Raw genomic sequence first — 18,611 nt, 5'->3', positions numbered from 1 at the left:
GAATTTAAAGGGAACCTGTATTTATTGTTAGTTTGTCAAATAGGAATGAATGTTTACACAATACAGCTGCACTTCGAAAGCAGTTAGTAAAATATGGTTTAATTCCTCCCCCCCCCCCCCAATCTTGCATGCACAATGCAAAGTAGTAGATTGTATTTTGGGGGGAAATTAATGCATAGATTCTCCTGTTTAAGTGCAGTTTGAATGAACTATAAAGGAAGTTAAAAGAACTAGATTTTAGAAGTCAAGCGTCCTGTCTGACCTCTTGGACCTTACAAAGAACTGTGGCCTGCCCCTGATGGCCTGTGAAATATCCACATTAGGTTTTTTTTTCATAATATAATCTCCATCTTAACGCTTGAACTTCTCTTTTGAAGTCACAACTACCAACTCTTTCTTGACTCATGACTTTGAATCTGCCGGTGACCCTTATTTATAACAAGTTATTAAATTATTCTTTTTTGACGTTAACGTAACTTGATTTCTTTCCCCCATTTGAAAAGATGTAAGATGTTCTACACCACGCATATCTTTCCTCCTACAGAACATTTTGAGTGCCATGAGGGACATGGTGAGATACAGAACATCCGTCTTCATTGCACACCGATTGTCAACAGTGGTCGATGCAGATGAAATAATTGTATTGGATCAGGTGAGCTTCCTGGCTGTGTTTGAATTTACTTGAGCATAAGTCAAAAAGCTTCAGTTTACAGCCCACCTTCCGACAATGGCAAAAATAATCTGTCCGAGCTTTCCTCGAGAGTCACTTCATTTCATTTGTAATACGATTTCCATTGCAAGTGCCTGAAAATATGGGATGCAGATTCACGTGGGCTCATGAGTATAAGTATTAAAGTGCGCGCGTGTGTGTGTGTTTCTGTGTGTTTATTAAAACTCAACATATTGGCCTTTTAAGTGGATTACTGTTAATTAGCTTCTTTGGGTGGTTTATTGGTAAGATGTAAAAGCTTTATACTTTTCTTAAACCCTTATATAGAATGAGTTCTTAATATGCTGCATTCCCAGCGTGTCTCTGGTTGACGTTTTTATCATCCCAGAAATGTGGCTGATTTTTGGTTGTATTCATTGTTTAGCCTTTCAAAAAGAGAGACATTTGAACAATAAGATCATGCCGCTATAGGAGCCTTTATATTTTGCATGCAAGGGATGGCATGACCTCAGTAGATCTAACAGGGCAGACAAGTTTCCTACTTACAGACCACTTCTCCACTTGTGTACCACAGCCAGCCTGCCTATCCTATGTATGTCCCTGAAGCTAACCGTAGGTGACCAGCCCCTATCACAAGGGAGTCGATGTCCTCCCTTATTTGAGTGACCTGTTAATCTGGTCCCAGTCACTGTTAATCTGTTCCAGGTATCCAACCAGTGTTATCCACACTTGCAAGAAAGATGTAATAATAAACACAGAAAAGAACTATCTAGCTCCAGCCCATTCATTTCTCTGTGTGGAGGTGCCAATTGATCATGCCTGTGGGGGACGGGGAAGGGGTGCCCAGAAGACGCTGTCAGTAAATGTTAAATGCCAATAGCCCATTCAGTAGACCTGATGTTTTCTTGTACATCCTCAAGGCTCCCGGAGACTTCCGTGAGGCAGAGGCACTTCCGTGGCAAATGGTCGTCTGGACACCATGAAAGGATGAGCCACGGCATCTTATTGTTCCAAAAGGGTCACTGGGCACCAACGTCGCTCCAAAGGTTGCCGACCTCATGCACTGGCCCTGTGCCCCTAGTAGCTCACCAGACGAAGGTCTTTCCCATCATGTCAGATCTCTTCACGGGAGGCTGCTGTTAAAGGATTAAGGAGCCAGGCCAATTAAAAATGCGACAGTTCTGTTGTTCATGCAGAGTAATAGCATGGCTCAGCTAGCACTCAATACCAAACGCTGTGGATTTTAAAAGCACCCCTCTCCTGTCCATTCCAGAAACATTCAGGGATTCTACAGCAGACTAATTAAAAAAATTGTTTTGGAAGATAAAATGTTTAAATTATCTGCTGATGGTAATTTGTGCGTGGGAGGGAGGGATTTATATAACCTTCCCTTTCAAAAGAAACTCCAGATGCCTAGCAAATCATACACAGCTGGATGAAAGCAGGCCAAAGGAAGAAGCCTCACGGCGTCTCCCGCCCTCCCCTTCAAAATGCCCGGCTGCTTAACAGAAGGGGTGTGGTAGGCATGGACCAGGTAGGCCAATGGAAAGAATCCTGTTCTTCTAAGCTGCATGATATCTGGCTGCTCATGGTCCAAGAGCAGGATCGCTTCATGCTGTTTACGAAAGCCCCTAGTGCTGTGGACTCTTCCCTTTGCAAAACCTCAAGGAAATTAGAGAGACGTTTCTGCTCCCGTATATTGGACATTATGGAACATTTGAAGTGATGGGATAGCCTTGGTGACATTCAGAGGCCGACAACAGCAAGGAACGTTGAAGCGGTAACCTTGCTTCCCTTCTATTGGCCGCTTTAAGATTTAAAAAGCAGATCCGGATGAACAATTATTTTTTTCCTTATGTATTGTACCAAGCGGGCTTAACGGTATAATAGCGTAGCAATGACAGATTGTATTAAATGATAATTTCTGGGGGGGATTTTAAAGCATCTTGTGAAATGAGGCTCATGAGCCTCTGGGATGTTTTGGTCGAGAAGGTGTCTTTTCTTTGGCAAGCCTTTGCTTAGCAGAGCCCGCCTGATGCTCTCAGGGTGGAGGCTCCTTGCCTGTCTGGCTGCTGGCTGACTTGTGTAATGCCAATGGCTTCTGCTCCACAGAAAGCTCTTTGCTTTGCCCTTCTTGCCTGCAAAGGGCTTCAGGGGCAGTCAGTCAAATCCAGAGGAAAAGGGGGTGGGGCGGAACGCTAAGCAGCTGTCAATAACACTCTGCAGTAGACCTGGTATCTTTCCAATAATGAAAAATGCTGGACTAAATGGTTGACCTTCTAGGGAATTCAGCAGCAATCTTGGCACCAGCTTCACACTCAGTGAGGGAGAGCGAAATAAGAAAGGTTTTCATTCTCTGCTACCTGGAAAGGGCACCCCACACCGTCCGATTCAAATACTTTCCTGACCGATTAATTGTTCTGACTTTTTTTTTTAAGAAAATTTTATTTTAAATCTATTGACTGCAGAAGAAAAATGTATTTGTGTGATTAAGAGTCCCATTGGGCTGTTGCGGTGTTCTTCCAACAGATGTTGAGGGTTCCGCCATCTTTACCTGCCGTTGATTGTTGCTGTTATAGTCCTTTTAATGGGGTTTTAATGGGGTGTTTAGTGGGACATATGTAAACCACCACGAGCCTTTGGGAGTGGCACTCAATAAATTGAAGAAATAAATTAAATAAATAAATGTAAGAACATGCTTCAATCATAAATCAGCAGCTGCAATTGGAAGCTACAATCACATGAAATTTATTTATTTATTTATTTATTTATTTATTTATTTATTTATTTATTTATTTATTTATTTATTTATTTATTTATGTTTGTGTTTATATAACCACCGCTCTCAGAGAACTGGCTCGTGGTGGTTTACAATCATAATAAATACATATCTAAAAAAGCATAATAACCTTTTAATAGTCCCTGATTAACACAAGTCTAAAAACTCAACTGCACAGCTGATGGTGGTACTAATTAATTTAGTTTAAAAGGTATCCCGCACAGCTAGACCACTGGCTGAAAACAAGTAGATGTAACAGTTGGGCTGATATCACCGGGGGGTAGATCACCTCATGGATACGAGGCCGGTCTAATACTGGCCCCATACCCTAAGGGGAAGGGAAGAACCCGTGCATGAACCTTGGGACCACCTCCCAGCCTCAGACAAACACATGGCGGAATAGCTCCGTCTTGCAGACCCTGCATAATTCAGAGAGCTCTGTCAGGGCCCACAGCTCTTCAGGGAACTCATTCCACCCGGTAAGGGAGGGTAAAGTGTCCGAAGGCACCGGAGGAGGACCAGCTCTTCCATAACCCGGCCTCAAACAAACACCTAGTGGAAGAGCTCTGTCTTGCAGGCCCTGTGGAACTGGAGAAGTTTTGTCAGGGCCCTCAGCTCTGTCGGGAGCTCATTCCCCCAGACAGGACCCAAGACCCAAAAGGTCCTGGTTGATGCCAGGCCAACTGCACAAGGGCCAGGGATTCAAACCTCTTATTGGTCCTAAGGTGCCACATGGCCCCCCACTAGAACTTATTTCAGGCAGTATTTGAATTCTTGGTACAAAGTTCACTCAGCCCTGCAGAGGTTATGTCATTAGAACAGAAGTCCTGCTGGATGCCTAGAGATCCCCTTGTGGCCACAGACTGATCTCTGCTAGGGATGTGCGTGGCGGTGGCTGAATTGGCCGTTCCAGGCCTGGAATGACTGATTCGGACACCGCCGCGCACAAAATGCCACACTTAACCTTGGTTGGCCGCTCCTGGGCTACCAACAGCTGCAGCGTTGGATCGAACTTAGAAATGTCCTGTTCCAGACAACCGATGATGGGCATCGTGGTTTGTTTCTTTCTTTAAACAGGGTAAAGTTGCCGAGCGTGGGAAGCACTCGGATCTCATCACCAGCTCCAGCAGCCTCTACTACGAAATGTGGCACACGCAGAGCAGCCGGATGGTGAACAGAAGTGTCAGCGACCGGCGGGAAGAGAGGAGGAACCACACATCCAAAGAAGAGGAAAGGAAGAGGCTCCAAGAGGAGATCATCAACAGCGTGAAAGGCTGCGGAAACTGTTCTTGCTAGGGGGGGGGAGCACAGCTTGCCTCTCTCCCTTCGGCCCTCGTCTCTCGATGGCTCGGTGGAGGCCCAGGCGTTTGCACTGGAGCTGCTTTCAGCAGCGTTCAGCAGAATGAACACGCCTGGCTTGCCAGAAGGCTTTACTGAGTGGAATGCTGGCATTTAGCCAAAGGATTTCAGTTCTGCCTTTTGGGGTCCCTAATAGCAACGAGACGGGGAGTATGTTGAGATCTTCTTGATACTCCTGATCGTTATACACTTTGGGGGTTGGTCTCAGTCATGGGGGGGCATGTTCTCTGTCATTTGGGCAGAGTAGAAATGTCTGAACATCTTTGTGATGAGCAGAGTAAAAGAAACATGCTACAAGGATGGATTGAAGTTGTCTTCATGTATCTGTTTCAGCAAAAGTGTGTGTGTGTGTGTGTGTGTAGCAGTTAGCATTCATTGAATAACTGTTTTGATAGAATTTATATCTTTTTATAAAGCATAATGAATGCAGTTGGTTGTAACAAATGCTGAGCACAGGGATTTCTGCTTAGTTCTTCAATCTTCCCCATTGCACCCCAAGTCTGAGACTTCAAAATTATGAACAAAAATGTGCGATTTGAGATCAATAAATCTTACGAGGCACAATAATAAAGAACGATCCATCTCCAGTTGCTGCCATTCATAATAGTGCTCAAGAATGGTTTTATTAAGCTCTAATACAAGTATTGTCAAAATTTTAGCAATAAGTGAGGTTCCTGAGGTGATTTCTTCAAATAATTGGGAGCAGTTTGGGACTAGTTTTGTCTAGGACCAGCAGTGAAGATGTTCCTTGTTTTAAAAATGTACAGGCTGGAACAAAATATGTCCTTGATTTTTAAAAAATCACTATTTAGTAGATGTTACGGTACAAGCCTGGATGCCTTTCATGCAAAGCACAGCTTTGCTAAAATGTTTTAAGTTTAGAATTGTTTTAATTTAGCATGTGAATAGACCTCTTCCTTGAATTTATGTACAGATTAGCACAAAGACAACAAATGTCACTCTTGAAAAGTTGAAAGTGCTTTCTGTACCACCGCTTCTCAATATTGCACAGCCTTGGGGGTGGGAAAGGAAATTATATCGTACAAGGTCCTGCCACTGCATACAGGAAAATTGTGTGCATAGCTTGAATTTTCTGAAACAGCCTTGTGTACTGAGTGTGGAATTCTTTGGTCAGCTTTTACATCCCTCTTAATCTATATGCACCATCCAGAAATCAGTGGTGTCTAATGAATGCCCTTTGTCTATAAAAACTTCTCCATTACAGTGGGAAGGGGCAAAACTCTTACTGTAATGTATGCAACGTACATGATGGGGACAAATGGATCGCTTCCTTTCTGGTCTGTTGGTCACCTGCAGTTTCATGACAGCTCAGTTTTCTCCCGGTGGGAAAGTTGGCAATGGATTCTAGGCAAGAAAAAGATGTTATTCCATTGGATGTACTAAATTTTAGACATTCTATTTTTGTTGAGTTTCTACAGAACTGCAACAGCATAGCAGCATGCTTCTGCAAGGCAAATCCAAACAAACATTGTTGTTGTTATGTGCGAAGTCATGTCCAACCCATCGTGACCCCATGGACAATGATCCTCCAGGCCTTCCTGTCCTCTACCATTCCCCGGAGTCCATTTAAGTTTGCACCTACTGCTTCAGTGACTCCATCCATCCACCTCATTCTCTGTCGTCCCCTTCTTCTTTTGCCCTCGATTGCTCCCAGCATTAGGCTCTTCTCCAGGGAGTCCTTCCTTCTCATGAGGTGGCCAAAGTATTTGAGTTTCATCTTCAGGATCTGGCCTTCTAAAGAGCAGTCAGGGTTGATCTCCTCTAGGACTGACCGGTTTGTTTGCCTTGCAGTCCAAGGGACTCGAAAGAGTCTTCTCCAGCACCAGAGTTCAAAAGCCTCAATTCTTTGACGCTCGGCCTTCCTTATGGTCCAACTTTCGCAGCCATACATTGCAACTGGGAATACCATAGCCTTGACTAAACGCACTTTTGTTGGCGGTGATTTCTCTGCTTTTTAGGATGCTGTCTAGATTTGCCATAGCTTTCCTCCCCAGGAGCAAGCGTCTTTTAATTTCTTTGCTGCAGTCCCCATCTGCAGTCATCTTGGAGCCCAGGAAAATAAAATCTGTCACTATCTCCATTTCTTCCCCATCTATTTGCCAGGAATTGAGAGGGCCGGATGCCACGATCTTTGTTTTCTTGATGTTGAGTTTCAAGCCAACTTTTGCACTCTCCTCCTTCACCTGCATCAACAGGCTCTTTAGTTCCTCTTCACTTTCTGCCATTAGAGTGGTATCATCTGCATAGCTGAGGTTGTTGATATTTCTCCCTGCAATCTTGATCCCAATTTGTGACTCCTCTAATTCCGCATTTCTCATGATGTGCTCTGCATACAAGTTAAATAGGCAAGGCGACAGTATACAGCCTTGCCGAACTCCTTTCTCAATTTTGAACCAGTCAGTGATTCCATGTTCAGTTCTCACTGTTGCTTCTTGACCTGCATATAAATTTCTCAAGAGACAAATAAGATGCTCTGGTATTCCCATCTCTTTAAGAACTTGCCACAATTTGTTGTGCTCCACACAGTCAAAGGCTTTAGCATAGTCAATGAAGCAGAAGTAGACGTTCTTCTGGTACTCCCTAGCTTTCTCCATGTTCCAGCGTATGTTGGCAATTTGATCTCTAGTTCCTCTGCCTCTTCGAAATCCTGCCTGTACTTCTGGAAGTTCTCGGTCCACATATTGCTGGAGCCTAGCTTGTAGGATTTTGAGCATAACTTTGCTAGCATGAGAAATTAGTGCAATGGTGCGGTAGTTTGAACATTCTTTGGCATTGCCCTTCTTTGGGATTGGAATGTAAACTGACCTTTTCCAATCCTGTGGCCATTGTTGAGTTTTCCAAATTTGCTGGCATATTGAGTGTAGCACTTTTACTGCATCGTCCTTTAAGATTTTGAATAGTTCAACTGGAATGCTGTCACCACCACTAGCTTTATTGTTGCTCAGACTTCCTAAGGCCCATTTGACTTCACATTCCAGGATGTCTGGCTCCAGTTCAGTAACTACCCCACTGTGGTTATCAGGGATGTTAAGCTCGCTCTTGTATAGTTGTTCTGTATAATTCTGCCACCTTTGTTTAATCTCTTCTGCTTCTGTGAGGTCCCTACCATTTTGGTCCCTTATCATACCCAACTTTGCATGAAACATTCTCTTCATATCTCCAATTTTCTTGAAAAGATCTCTGGTCCTCCCCATTCTATTGTTTTCTTCTATTTGTTTGCACTGTTCATTTAAGAAGGCATTCTTATCTCTTCTAGCTTTTCTCTGGAATTCTGCATTCAATTGGGTGTATCTTTCTCTTTCTCCCTTGCCTTTCACTTCCCTTCTCTCCTTAGCTATTTGTAAAGCTTCCTCAGACAGCCATTTTGATTTCTTGCATTTCTTTTTCTTTGGGATGGTTTTAGTTGCTACCTCTTGTACAATGTTGTGAACCTCAGTCCATAGTTCTTCAGGCACTCTGTCTATCAGATCTAATTCCTTAAATCTATTTGTCACCTCTACTGTGTATTCGTCGGGGATATGATTTAGTTCATACCTGAGTGGCCTAGTGCTTTTCCCTACTTTCTTCAATTTAAGTCGAAATTTTGCAACAAGAAGCTCATGATCTGAACCACAATCAGCTCCTGGTCTTGTTTTTATTGACTGGATAGAACTTTTCCATCTTTGGCTGCAGAGCACATAGTCAATCTGATTTCTGTGTTGACCGTCTGGTGATGTCCATGTGTAGAGTCGTCTCTTGGGTTGTTGGAAAAGAGTGTTTGCTATGACCATTGTATTCTCTTGACAAAATTCTACCAGCCTGTGCCCTGCTTCATTTTGTACTCCAAGGCCAAACTTGCCTGTTATCCCGGTTATCTTTTGGCTTCCTACTGTAGCATTCCAATCCCCCATGATGATAAGCACATCATTTTTTGGCGTTGCTTCTAGAAGGTGTTGTAGGGCTTCATAGAACTGATCAACTTCATCCTCTTCAGCAGCAGTGGTTGGGGCATAGACCTGGATCACTGTGATGTTGAATGGTTTGCCTTGGATTCGAACTGAGATCATTCTATCATTTTGGGGATTGTATCCCAAGACTGCTTTTCCTACTCTCTTATTGATTATGAAGGCTACTCCATTTCTTCTGCGAGATTCTTGTCCACAGTAGTATACCTGATGGTCATCTGAATTAAATTCACCCATTCCTGTCCATTTTAGTTCACTGATTCCTAAAATGTCGATGTTCAGTCTTGTCATTTCTTGTTTGACCACGTCCAGCTTACCTTGATTCATGGATCTGACGTTCCAGGTTCCTATGGAATAAAAATCTTTACAGCATCGGACTGTCTTTTCGCCACCAGTTACTTCCACAACTGAGCGTCCTTTCGGCTTTGGCCCAGTCGCTTCATTCATTCTGGCGCTACTCGTACTAGCCGTCTGCTCATCCCCAGTAGCATATTGGACACCTTCCGACCTGAGGGGCTCATCTTCCAGCATCATATCGTTATGCCTATTGGAACTGTCCATAGAGTTTTCATGGCAAAGATACTGGAGTGGTTTGCCATTTCCTTCTCCAGTGGATCACCTTTTGTCAGAGCTCTCAGCTATGACCTGTCCGTCTTGGGTGGCCCTGCACGGCATAGCTCATAGCTTCACTGAACTACGCAAGCCCCCTTGCCACAACAAGGCAGCGATCCTTGAAGGGGGAAACGAACAAACATTAAAACCCCTTTAAAGAGAACTTCCACATTTTGAAATACAGCTCTGGAAGAACCCTAAAATATGAGTTCTGGATGAGTAAATACTTTGATAATTTAGAATCCCAAATTCTGGGAAGAAATTCCGTGAAGGGCTGTTTTGTAAGCATAGCTAAAAGGACATGATTTATACACCTTCTTTTCTTAAGTGTTCAATATTATGTTTTTAAAAGAACTTCACCCTGAAGTTAGAAGACCAGAGACTTTGCCTAACTTAAGTGTTAAAAAGGAAAGCTGCCCACCGTAGCCAGGTAGGCTTCGTGTTCACACCAAGCAAAAGTTTTTGTTCAAGATTCAGCCTTGCATAACTTAATGCACAGTTTGGTCAAGAAGGAAGACTGCTGGGAACCCTCCTGCAATTACAGCAGTTGAAATGTCATCATATGCCTCCTATTTTTTCGAAATGAATCTAGGTATGCAGGCAGTTCTTGTCCTGTTGGGATTAAAATTCCTGTAGTTGCAACTGAGAACCTGCTTCCTACTTCTAGTTGAATAAGTCCTCCCTTTGCTAATACTTACCTGGATGGTTTGGAAAGGAAAAAGAATCCCTGCTGTGTCACATTCACATGAAAAGCCTTCCTCCTCATTCTTAAGTTTGGTTGTATTTAATTGCACTTCATCCTGATCCCGGGATATTTTGTTCTTGCGGATTCCTCTGATTTACGGGATGAATCTGGTGACAAACTGAAGATAATAGCTGTCTTAAAAAGCATCCTAGTAGTATTGTATAAATAACATTCATTAGGAAGCGTTTCTATCATAGCTTAATTGTGAAGATAATTATTACTGAAATAAAGGACTTCTTTCTTTTTGAATAGAAATGGTTGTCCTGTTGAAATGACACTTTAGCATCATTTCCAATATTGGAAAACCAATATTTCCTCAGTGCTTTGCACAGAGCAAAAAGGCAGATGGTTTTAATACCATGTTGTCCCCAGAGAACCTCCTAATAGCGGTTAGAAAGATAAACTGTTATTATATTGAATAATCTTAGGCTCAACATACTGTTCAGTTTAGCCCAAGACACTGGAATATGGTTGGTGCCTGCTACCGACCGCCTGACCAACGAGAGGATGTGGATGCTGCACTTTGTGAGCAGCTTGAGAAAATATCCAAGCGGCAGGACCTTGTCATCATGGGTGACTTCAATTTCCCAGATGTGTGCTGGAAAACAAACTCTGCGAAGCGTCCTCAGTCATGTAACTTTCTGACCTGCCTGGCTGACAATTTCATTTATCAAATGCTAGATGAACCCACAAGAGGTTCAGCCATACTGGACTTAATACTGACCAACAGGCAAGAGTTGGTGGATGAGGTGAAGGAGGTGGGGACCCTAGGGGGAAGTGACCATGACCTCATAGAATTCCTTTTGAAATGGGGAGCCAAGGAAGCGTGTAGCCAGACGCGGATGTTGGATTTTCGTAGGGCAAACTTTAATAAACTCAGAGACATGATGAGTGTCATACCATGGACAAGAATGCTGGAAGGGAAGGGAGCATGTGAAGGGTGGGCGCTACTCAAACAAGAGCTATTGCATGCTCAATCATTGACTATCCCAGAAAGACGAAAACACTGCAGGAGCTCTAAGAAGCCTATTTGGATGAACAGAGAACTTCAAGAGGAACTAAGAAAGAAAAGGAAAATGTTCAGGAAATGGAGGGAAGGACAGAGCTCTAAAGAAGAGTATCTACAGGTTACTAGGCACTGTAGATCAATCATCAGAAAGGCCAAAGCTGAGAGTGAGCTAAGATTGGCCAGGGAAGCCCATTGTAACAAGAAAAGATTTTTCAGTTATATGAGGAGCAAACGTAAAGTCAAGGAGGCAATAGGCCCACTGTTGGGTGCGGATGGACAAACTCTAACGAAAGATGCAGAGAAAGCAGATAGGCTTAGTGCCTATTTTACATCTGTTTTTTCCCACAGGTCAAAGTGTTTAGGCACATCTAGAGATGGCCGTAGCCAAAGGATAGTGTCTGGGTGGCAGGTTAACATGGATAGAGAGGTTGTCGAGAGGCATTTAGCTGCACTGGATGAGTTCAAATCCCCTGGTCCGGATGAAATGCACCCGAGAGTACTCAAAGAACTTTCCAGAGAACTTGCACAGCCCTTGTCCATCATCTTCGGAACCTCTTTAAGGACTGGAGATGTCCCGGAGGACTGGAAAAGAGCAAACGTTATTCCAATCTTCAAAAAAGGGAGGAAGGATGACCCAGGAAACTACAGACCAGTGAGTCTGACCTCTGTTGTGGGGAAGATAATGGAGCAGATATTAAAGGGAGCGATCTGCAAACATCTGGAGGACAATTTGGTGATTCAAGGAAGTCAGCATGGATTTGTCTCCAACAGGTCCTGCCAGACCAACCTAGTTTCCTTTTTTGACCAAGTAACAGGTTTGCTGGATCGGGGAAATTCGGTTGATGTCATTTACTTAGATTTTAGTAAAGCTTTTGACAAGGTTCCCCATGATGTTTTGATGGATAAGTTGAAGGACTGCAATCTGGATTTTCAGACAGTTAGGTGGATAGGGAATTGGTTAGAGAACCGCACTCAAAGAGTTGTTGTCAATGGTGTTTCATCAGACTGGAGAGAGGTGAGTAGCGGGGTACCTCAGGTGCTCGGCCCGGTACTTTTTAACATATTCATTAATGATCTAGATGAGGGGGTGGAGGGACTACTCATCAAGTTTGCAGATGACACCAAATTGGGAGGACTGGCAAATACTCTGGAAGATAGAGACAGAGTTCAACGAGATCTGAACACAATGGAAAAATGGGCAAATGAGAACAAGATGCAATTTAATAAAGATAAGTGTAAAGTTCTGCATCTGGGTCAGAAAAATGAAAAGCATGCCTACTGGATGGGGGATACGCTTCTAGGTAGCACTGTGTGTGAACGAGACCTTGGGGTACTTGTGGACTGTAAACTCAACTTGAGCAGGCAGTGTGATGCAGCGGTAAAAAAGGCAAATGCCATTTTGGGCTGTATCAACAGGGGCATCACATCAAAATCGCAAGATGTCATAGTCCCATAGTCCCATTGTTGAGGTTGAGGGACTTGGGAATGTTCAGCCTGGAGAAAAGGAGGTTGAGAGGGGACATGATAGCCCTCTTTAAGTATTTGAAAGGTTGTCACTTGGAGGAGGGCAGGATGCTGTTTCTGCTGGCTGCAGAGGAGAGGACACGCAGTAATGGGTTTAAACTTCAAGTACAACGAGATGAGCCTCTTGTGGCGCAGAGTGGTAAGGCAGCTGTCTGAAAGCTTTGCCCATGAGGCTGGGAGTTCAATCCCAGCAGCCGGCTCAAGGTTGACTCAGCCTTCCATCCTTCCGAGGTCGGTAAAATGAGTACCCAGCTTGCTGGGGGGTAAACGGTGATGACTGGGGAAGGCACTGGTATTGAGTCTGCCATGAAAACGCTAAAGGGCGTCACCCCAAGGGTCATATATGACTCGGTGCTTGCACAGGGGATACCTTTACCTTTACCTTTTACAACGATATAGCCTAGATATCAGGAAAAAGTTTTTCACAGTCAAGAGTAGTTCAGCAGTGGGATAGGCTGCCTAAGGAGGTGGTGAGCTCCCCCTCACTGGAAGTCTTCAAGCAAAGGTTGGATACACATTTTTCTTGGATGCTTTAGGATGCTTAGGGCTAATCCTGCGTTGAGCAGGGGGTTGAACTAGATGGCCTGTATGGCCCCTTCCAACTCTATGATTCTATGATTCTATGAATATGTTAGTAAAGCAGTTTTGTGATTATGCAGCTAAAGTATACAAAGAATGTGAATGCGAATTACTTTAGATATGTTGACAATGATAATTATACCAAAGTTCAAAAAACCCTTTAATGGCATACTAACAACAATCCAAGTACATAATCATAATCAGATATATTCAGACTACTTGGAATAAACAGATGTTAGTGATAATAATAACAATAAAGCCTGAACATGGAATGATACCTATAACATGATAAAATTAGAATATGAATTAAACGAGACATTTACGGGATATTTAAAATAGGAAATAAAAATTAGTTGAAAATAAAATTAACTAGAGAAGAAATCATAGAAGCGTAGAGTTGGAAGGGGCCACATAGGCCATCTAGTCCAACCCCCTGCTCAACGCAGGATCAGCCCAAAGCATCCTAAAGCATCCAAGAAAAGTCTGTATCCAACCTTTGCTTGAAGACTGCCAGTGAGGGGGAGCTCACCACCTCCTTAGGCAGCCTATTCCAATGCTGAACTACTCTGACTGTGAAATCATCATTCAGACCCCATCCTAAAGGAAAATAGGAGGCAAGTTATTCTGTGCAAAGGCAAGTTTTGACTTTCAGAACTGTGGCCAAAAATTCAACCACCTTCTCTGGAGTTTTGTGATATTATTTATTTATAGTTAGATTTATATACCGCCGTTCACCAAAAGGTCTCATGGCGGTTCAAAATAAAATAGAAAATCGCAGTAAAATCACATAAAACCCCATAAGTATTATTACAATAAAAAGTTGGCATTCTATTTTGTAACTCTCCCCACTTTCCCCGCTTGTTCAGAGAGAGGTCGGGCGTTAATCCTGTAAGAGAGAGAGAGGAGAGAAAGACTGGCCGATTGATTAGGGATCTTGGACGGAACCCGGGCTCTGCCCTGGCCTCAACCATATGCCTGGCGGAAGAGCTCCGTCTTACAGGCCCTGTGGAAAGATGGTAGTTCCGACAGGGCCCATAGCTCCTTCGGGAGCTCATTCCACCAGGTTTGGGCCAGGACAGACAAGGCCCTGGTGGAGGCCAGGTGAACATCCCAGGGGCCCAGGACAATCAGTAGATTCATACCCGCAGAGCGGAGAGCCCTGCGGGGGGCATAAGCAACCAAACGGTCCCGCAGGTAAGTAGGACCCAAGCTGCATATGGCCTTAAAGGTTAATACCAACACCTTAAACTTCACCCGGAAACAGACTGGTAGCCAATGTAGATGACAGAGTACCGGCTGAATATGGGCCCTCCAAGGTGTCCTAGTGAGGACCCTAGCCGCCGCATTTTGTACCAGCTGTAACTTCCCAATCAGTCAAGTGTAGGCCTGCGTAGAGCAAGTTACAGTAGTCTAGTCTGGAAGTGACTGTTGCATGGATCACAGTGACTAGGTGTTCCGAGGACAGGTAGGGCGCAAGTAGCTGGGCCTGGCAAAGATGGAAAAAAGCTGTCTGGGCTACTTTCGTGACCTGAGCCTCCATAGACAGGGAAGCATCAAACGTCACTCCCAAGTTCCTGACCACGGGTGTAGATGTTAATTGTACACCATTTAGGCATGGGAGATGGGCTTCATGATCCTGCTCTCTTCTTCCCAGACACAGGACCTCCGTCTTGGAGGGGTTGAGTTTCAGGCAACTCTGCCTGAGCCATCCAGCCACTGTTTCCAAACAACTGGCAAATATATCTGGGGGCGGGGGGAGTCTGGCCAGCCGTCCATTAGGAGATAGAGCTGGGTGTCATCCGCATATTGGTGACAGCCCATAACCCCAAACTGGGCTGGAGGGTGCATGTAGATGTTGAACATTGTGGGGGAGAGTACCGCCCCTGCAGAACCCCACAAGGGAGCTCACAGGGAACTGATAGTTCATCCCCGACTGCCACCCTCTGTGTCCAGTTCCGGAGGAAGGAGACTAGCCATTGCAGCACAGTCCCCCTAATTCCTGTCCCGGCAAGGCGGTGAACCAATAGCTCGTGGTTGACCGCATCAAATGTGGCCAACAGATCTAATAACACAAGAATGGCAGACCTATCTCGATTCAGCTGGCGTCAGATATCATCCGTCAGAGCGACCAGCGCGGTCTCCACCCCATGGCCAGGACAGAAACCAGACTGGTATGGGTCGAGGGCCGAAGTTTCCTCCAAGAAAACTAGGAGCTGGTCTGCTGTGGCCCGCTCTACTACCTTCCCTAGAAACGCAAGATGCAAGACAGGGAGGTAGCTGGCGAGATCCCGCCCATCCAGCGATGTTTTTTTCAGCAGAGGGTGAACCACGGCTTCTTTAAGCCCCTCGAGGAACTCTCCAGATGTCAAAGAAAGGTCGATAATCTCCCTCATGAGGCCTCCTGTCTGTTGGTTTAAGCAACCAGGACGGACAGGGATCCGAGGGGCACGTGGTTCGCCCTCACTGATCCTAGTAACTTGTCCACTCCGGTTAAAGAGAGCCGCCTGAAGCCATCAAACACTAGCCCCCTTGGCGGCCACGGAGCTTCCAGTTCACTAACTGTGTCAATAGTGGCAGGTGGGTCGCGGTGGAGTGACAGAAACTTATCCGCAAAATAGCTCGATAAAGCCGCACAGCTCAAATCCAATTCCCTTAATTTTTGGCGCCCTTCTTCGAGGGCGGTAAGTGACCTAATCACTCTAAACAGTTGTGCCGGGTGAGAGCTTGCGGACGCGATTTCTGCGGCGTAGAAGTCTCGTTTTGCCGCTTTCACCGCGTTCTCATACCCCTTCATAAGCGTGCGATGAGTTGTTCTTGTCACTTCATTGTGAGTCTTTCTCCACACTCGCTCAAGCCGTCTCACTTCCCTCTTCCTCTCCCGAAGCTCCTGGGTATACCACGGAGCCTGTTTGAGGTGAAGGTGGAGAGGGCGCCTTGGAGCAATCTTGTCGATAGCGGCCGTCAGGCGGGTCTGCCAGTCCTCCACCCAGGCTGACAACGAGTTGCCGGAGGGCATCAGGTCCCGCAGGGCATTCAGGAATCTCTGGGATTCCATAAGTCTCCGCGGGCGGACCAAAATATGTCTGTCACCCAAACGGACTACCAGTGATCGATCAGGCTTTATGCACTGTACGATTTCCTTGTGACTTTTGCTGTCCACGGAATCCACAGAAGCCTTCTCCAGCACCAGAATTCAAACAAATCAATTCACCTCTCGTCTGATTATTTCATCATCCAACTTTCACAGCCATAAGTGGCTACTGGAAATATGATAGATTTACATTTGGTAATGTGGCTGATGCCCTTGTTCTGTTCAAGTTTGTCATTGCTGAGCAACCCAGAGCAATTTGATGTTTTATTTCCATAGTGCAATCATCACTGGTCAATTTGTGATCCAAGGAAATTGAATTCTTGAATGCATGCGATCGCGCCATCATCAATTGTTACTGTGGTGTGTCTGTTTTTTGCAGTGGTCGTTATTTTTGTCTTTTCAGAGTTTAAGAAAAGGCCAAATTTCTTGCTTGCTTCATTGACCTTTTTAATCAGCTCTTCTGGGCCTTCCTTCGTTCCTGACAGGAGGGTGGTGCCATCTGCAGACCAAAGATTATTTATATTCCTTCCTCCAATCTTAATTCCAGTGTTTCATTCTTTGAGTTCCATCTCAGAATGATCTCAGCATACAAGTTAAACAGGAAGGGGAAAAGAATGCAACTTTGGCACACTCCTTTCTCTATTTTGAACTAGTCCGTGTCATCCAATGGTGCATGTACAGTGGCTTCTTGGTTTGCATAGAGTGACTGCATCAGTTTGATCAAATGCACTGCCACCAACCATATATTGCAGGGCTTCCCACAATGTGTTGTGATCCACACAATCAAAATAAATTAATTAAAGCTTGACTGATGAATAGGTTGTCTGAGGTTTGCTTTTCACTTGCATAAGATTTTGGATTTGAGTTATCCCCTAGTGGTTGACTTTTGTGTGGAGAATTTGAGGAGAGCTGGGTGGATGGGGAGATATGCTTTTTCTCTCTGTGTCTCAGCTTTCTCCTACATGACAGGTTTGTGTTCTTTCACTTAGCTGCTTCTGTTCAACAGGCATGGCCTATTGTGTTCAATTGCATGGTGGTTTTCTGTGATGTGAAAGAAGCACAAGAAGAATCTTTATAGCTTGCCTGGAAAGTTGAATCTCAAGGGCCAAATGACAAATGTACTATCCTGGCTTCCCCACATACTTGCTGCAGTTCTTCAGTGCTTTATAGCTATCACTGAAATTGTCAAGGCAAATGCTGGTGCCATTCCGACCTCAAGATGTGCCCTCTAAAGCTTTTAGCCTTGGGGCTTCATGTTTTGTGTGCGCTTTGGGCGGGCGAGGGAGGGTCTGTAGTGCACAGGTAACGCAAGAACTCGTGCTGTGAACTGGAATGAATGTTCAGAATCACAGAGTTGGAAGAGGCCATACAGGCCCTCTAGTCCAACCCCCTGCTCAATGCAGGATCAGCCCAAAGCAAATAACGTGTTCTGAACATCAGGTCATATAGACCATGTCCCAGTATGGGGAATTGTTGCGAAGTAGAAAGGCATAGAATTCACAGAAACACCTTGGAGGTCCCTCATCCAGCCCATCCTCCAGCAGCTGTGCTGGCTTCCAGTTGAATTCCGGATCAGGCTTAAGGTTTTGGTTATCAGCTTTAAGGCCACATGTGGTCTGGGCCCAGTGTACCTGAGGGATCGCCTCTCTGCCTACACCTCACAAAAAGCCTTACGCTCCAACACTCCCAACTTCCTGGTGGTCCCTGGCACCAAGGACCTCAGCCCAGAAACTCAAGGTGGGAGATGGGGTAGTAGTTTGCTGGGTTCTGCGGATCCAGAGATGGTTTCTTCAATAGGGGTTGTTTCACCGCCTCTTTCCGCTCTCTTGGGAAATCAAGCAGATGGGAGTTGCTAGTCTTGGTCATAGAGGAACAATGGGATGCACTAGTCGTCGAATTTGGTTTTGGAGTCAGTCAACAGGCTTGGCCGCCATTTGGGCTCCAACCTCCTTGATTTCTGTAAATGAATATCTGAAGAAGGTTCTGGCTGGAACAGTGCTTGAACTGGTAGCTTTTTAATGACTTGTTAAATGTTGTATATTTTCTAGCCATTGTTGGTTGTTGGACAGAAACAATTGTATTTTGAGTTGATTAACAAGGTTGTTTGAGTGGGGGAAAGACTTAATTTTTGTCATGACTCATCAGGACACGCTGACACAGTAATTGCTGGGCTGTTGCATCTGCGTTATCTGTCTACTGTGGCTACGTTTTTACATGCAGGCCTCACAGCTTAATGTTGACGTTCAGGCTTTTACCGTGGTGCTTTTGAGATTCCCAG

At 44.8% G+C, this 18,611-nt stretch overlaps 1 protein-coding gene across 3 annotated transcripts in view; it reads left to right on the top strand.

Moving 5' to 3' along the window:
- ABCB7 (ATP binding cassette subfamily B member 7) overlaps positions 1-10,034 on the top strand; it is a 59,528-nt gene extending 49,494 nt beyond the window's left edge. For all 3 annotated transcript variants that reach the window (XM_077307464.1, XM_077307463.1, XM_077307465.1), the window contains 2 exons: positions 545-652; positions 4,527-10,034. In XM_077307464.1, coding sequence (XP_077163579.1) covers positions 545-652; positions 4,527-4,745 — 327 coding nt within the window. In that variant the 3' untranslated portion in view covers positions 4,746-10,034. The remainder of the gene's footprint in view (positions 1-544; positions 653-4,526) is intronic.
- Positions 10,035-18,611: the final 8,577 nt, after the last annotated feature.

The sequence above is a fragment of the Paroedura picta genome, chromosome 13, assembly GCF_049243985.1.
Source record: "Paroedura picta isolate Pp20150507F chromosome 13, Ppicta_v3.0, whole genome shotgun sequence".
In the NCBI taxonomy this organism is placed as follows: domain Eukaryota; kingdom Metazoa; phylum Chordata; class Lepidosauria; order Squamata; family Gekkonidae; genus Paroedura; species Paroedura picta.
This window is presented reverse-complemented; position numbering and strand designations above follow the sequence as displayed.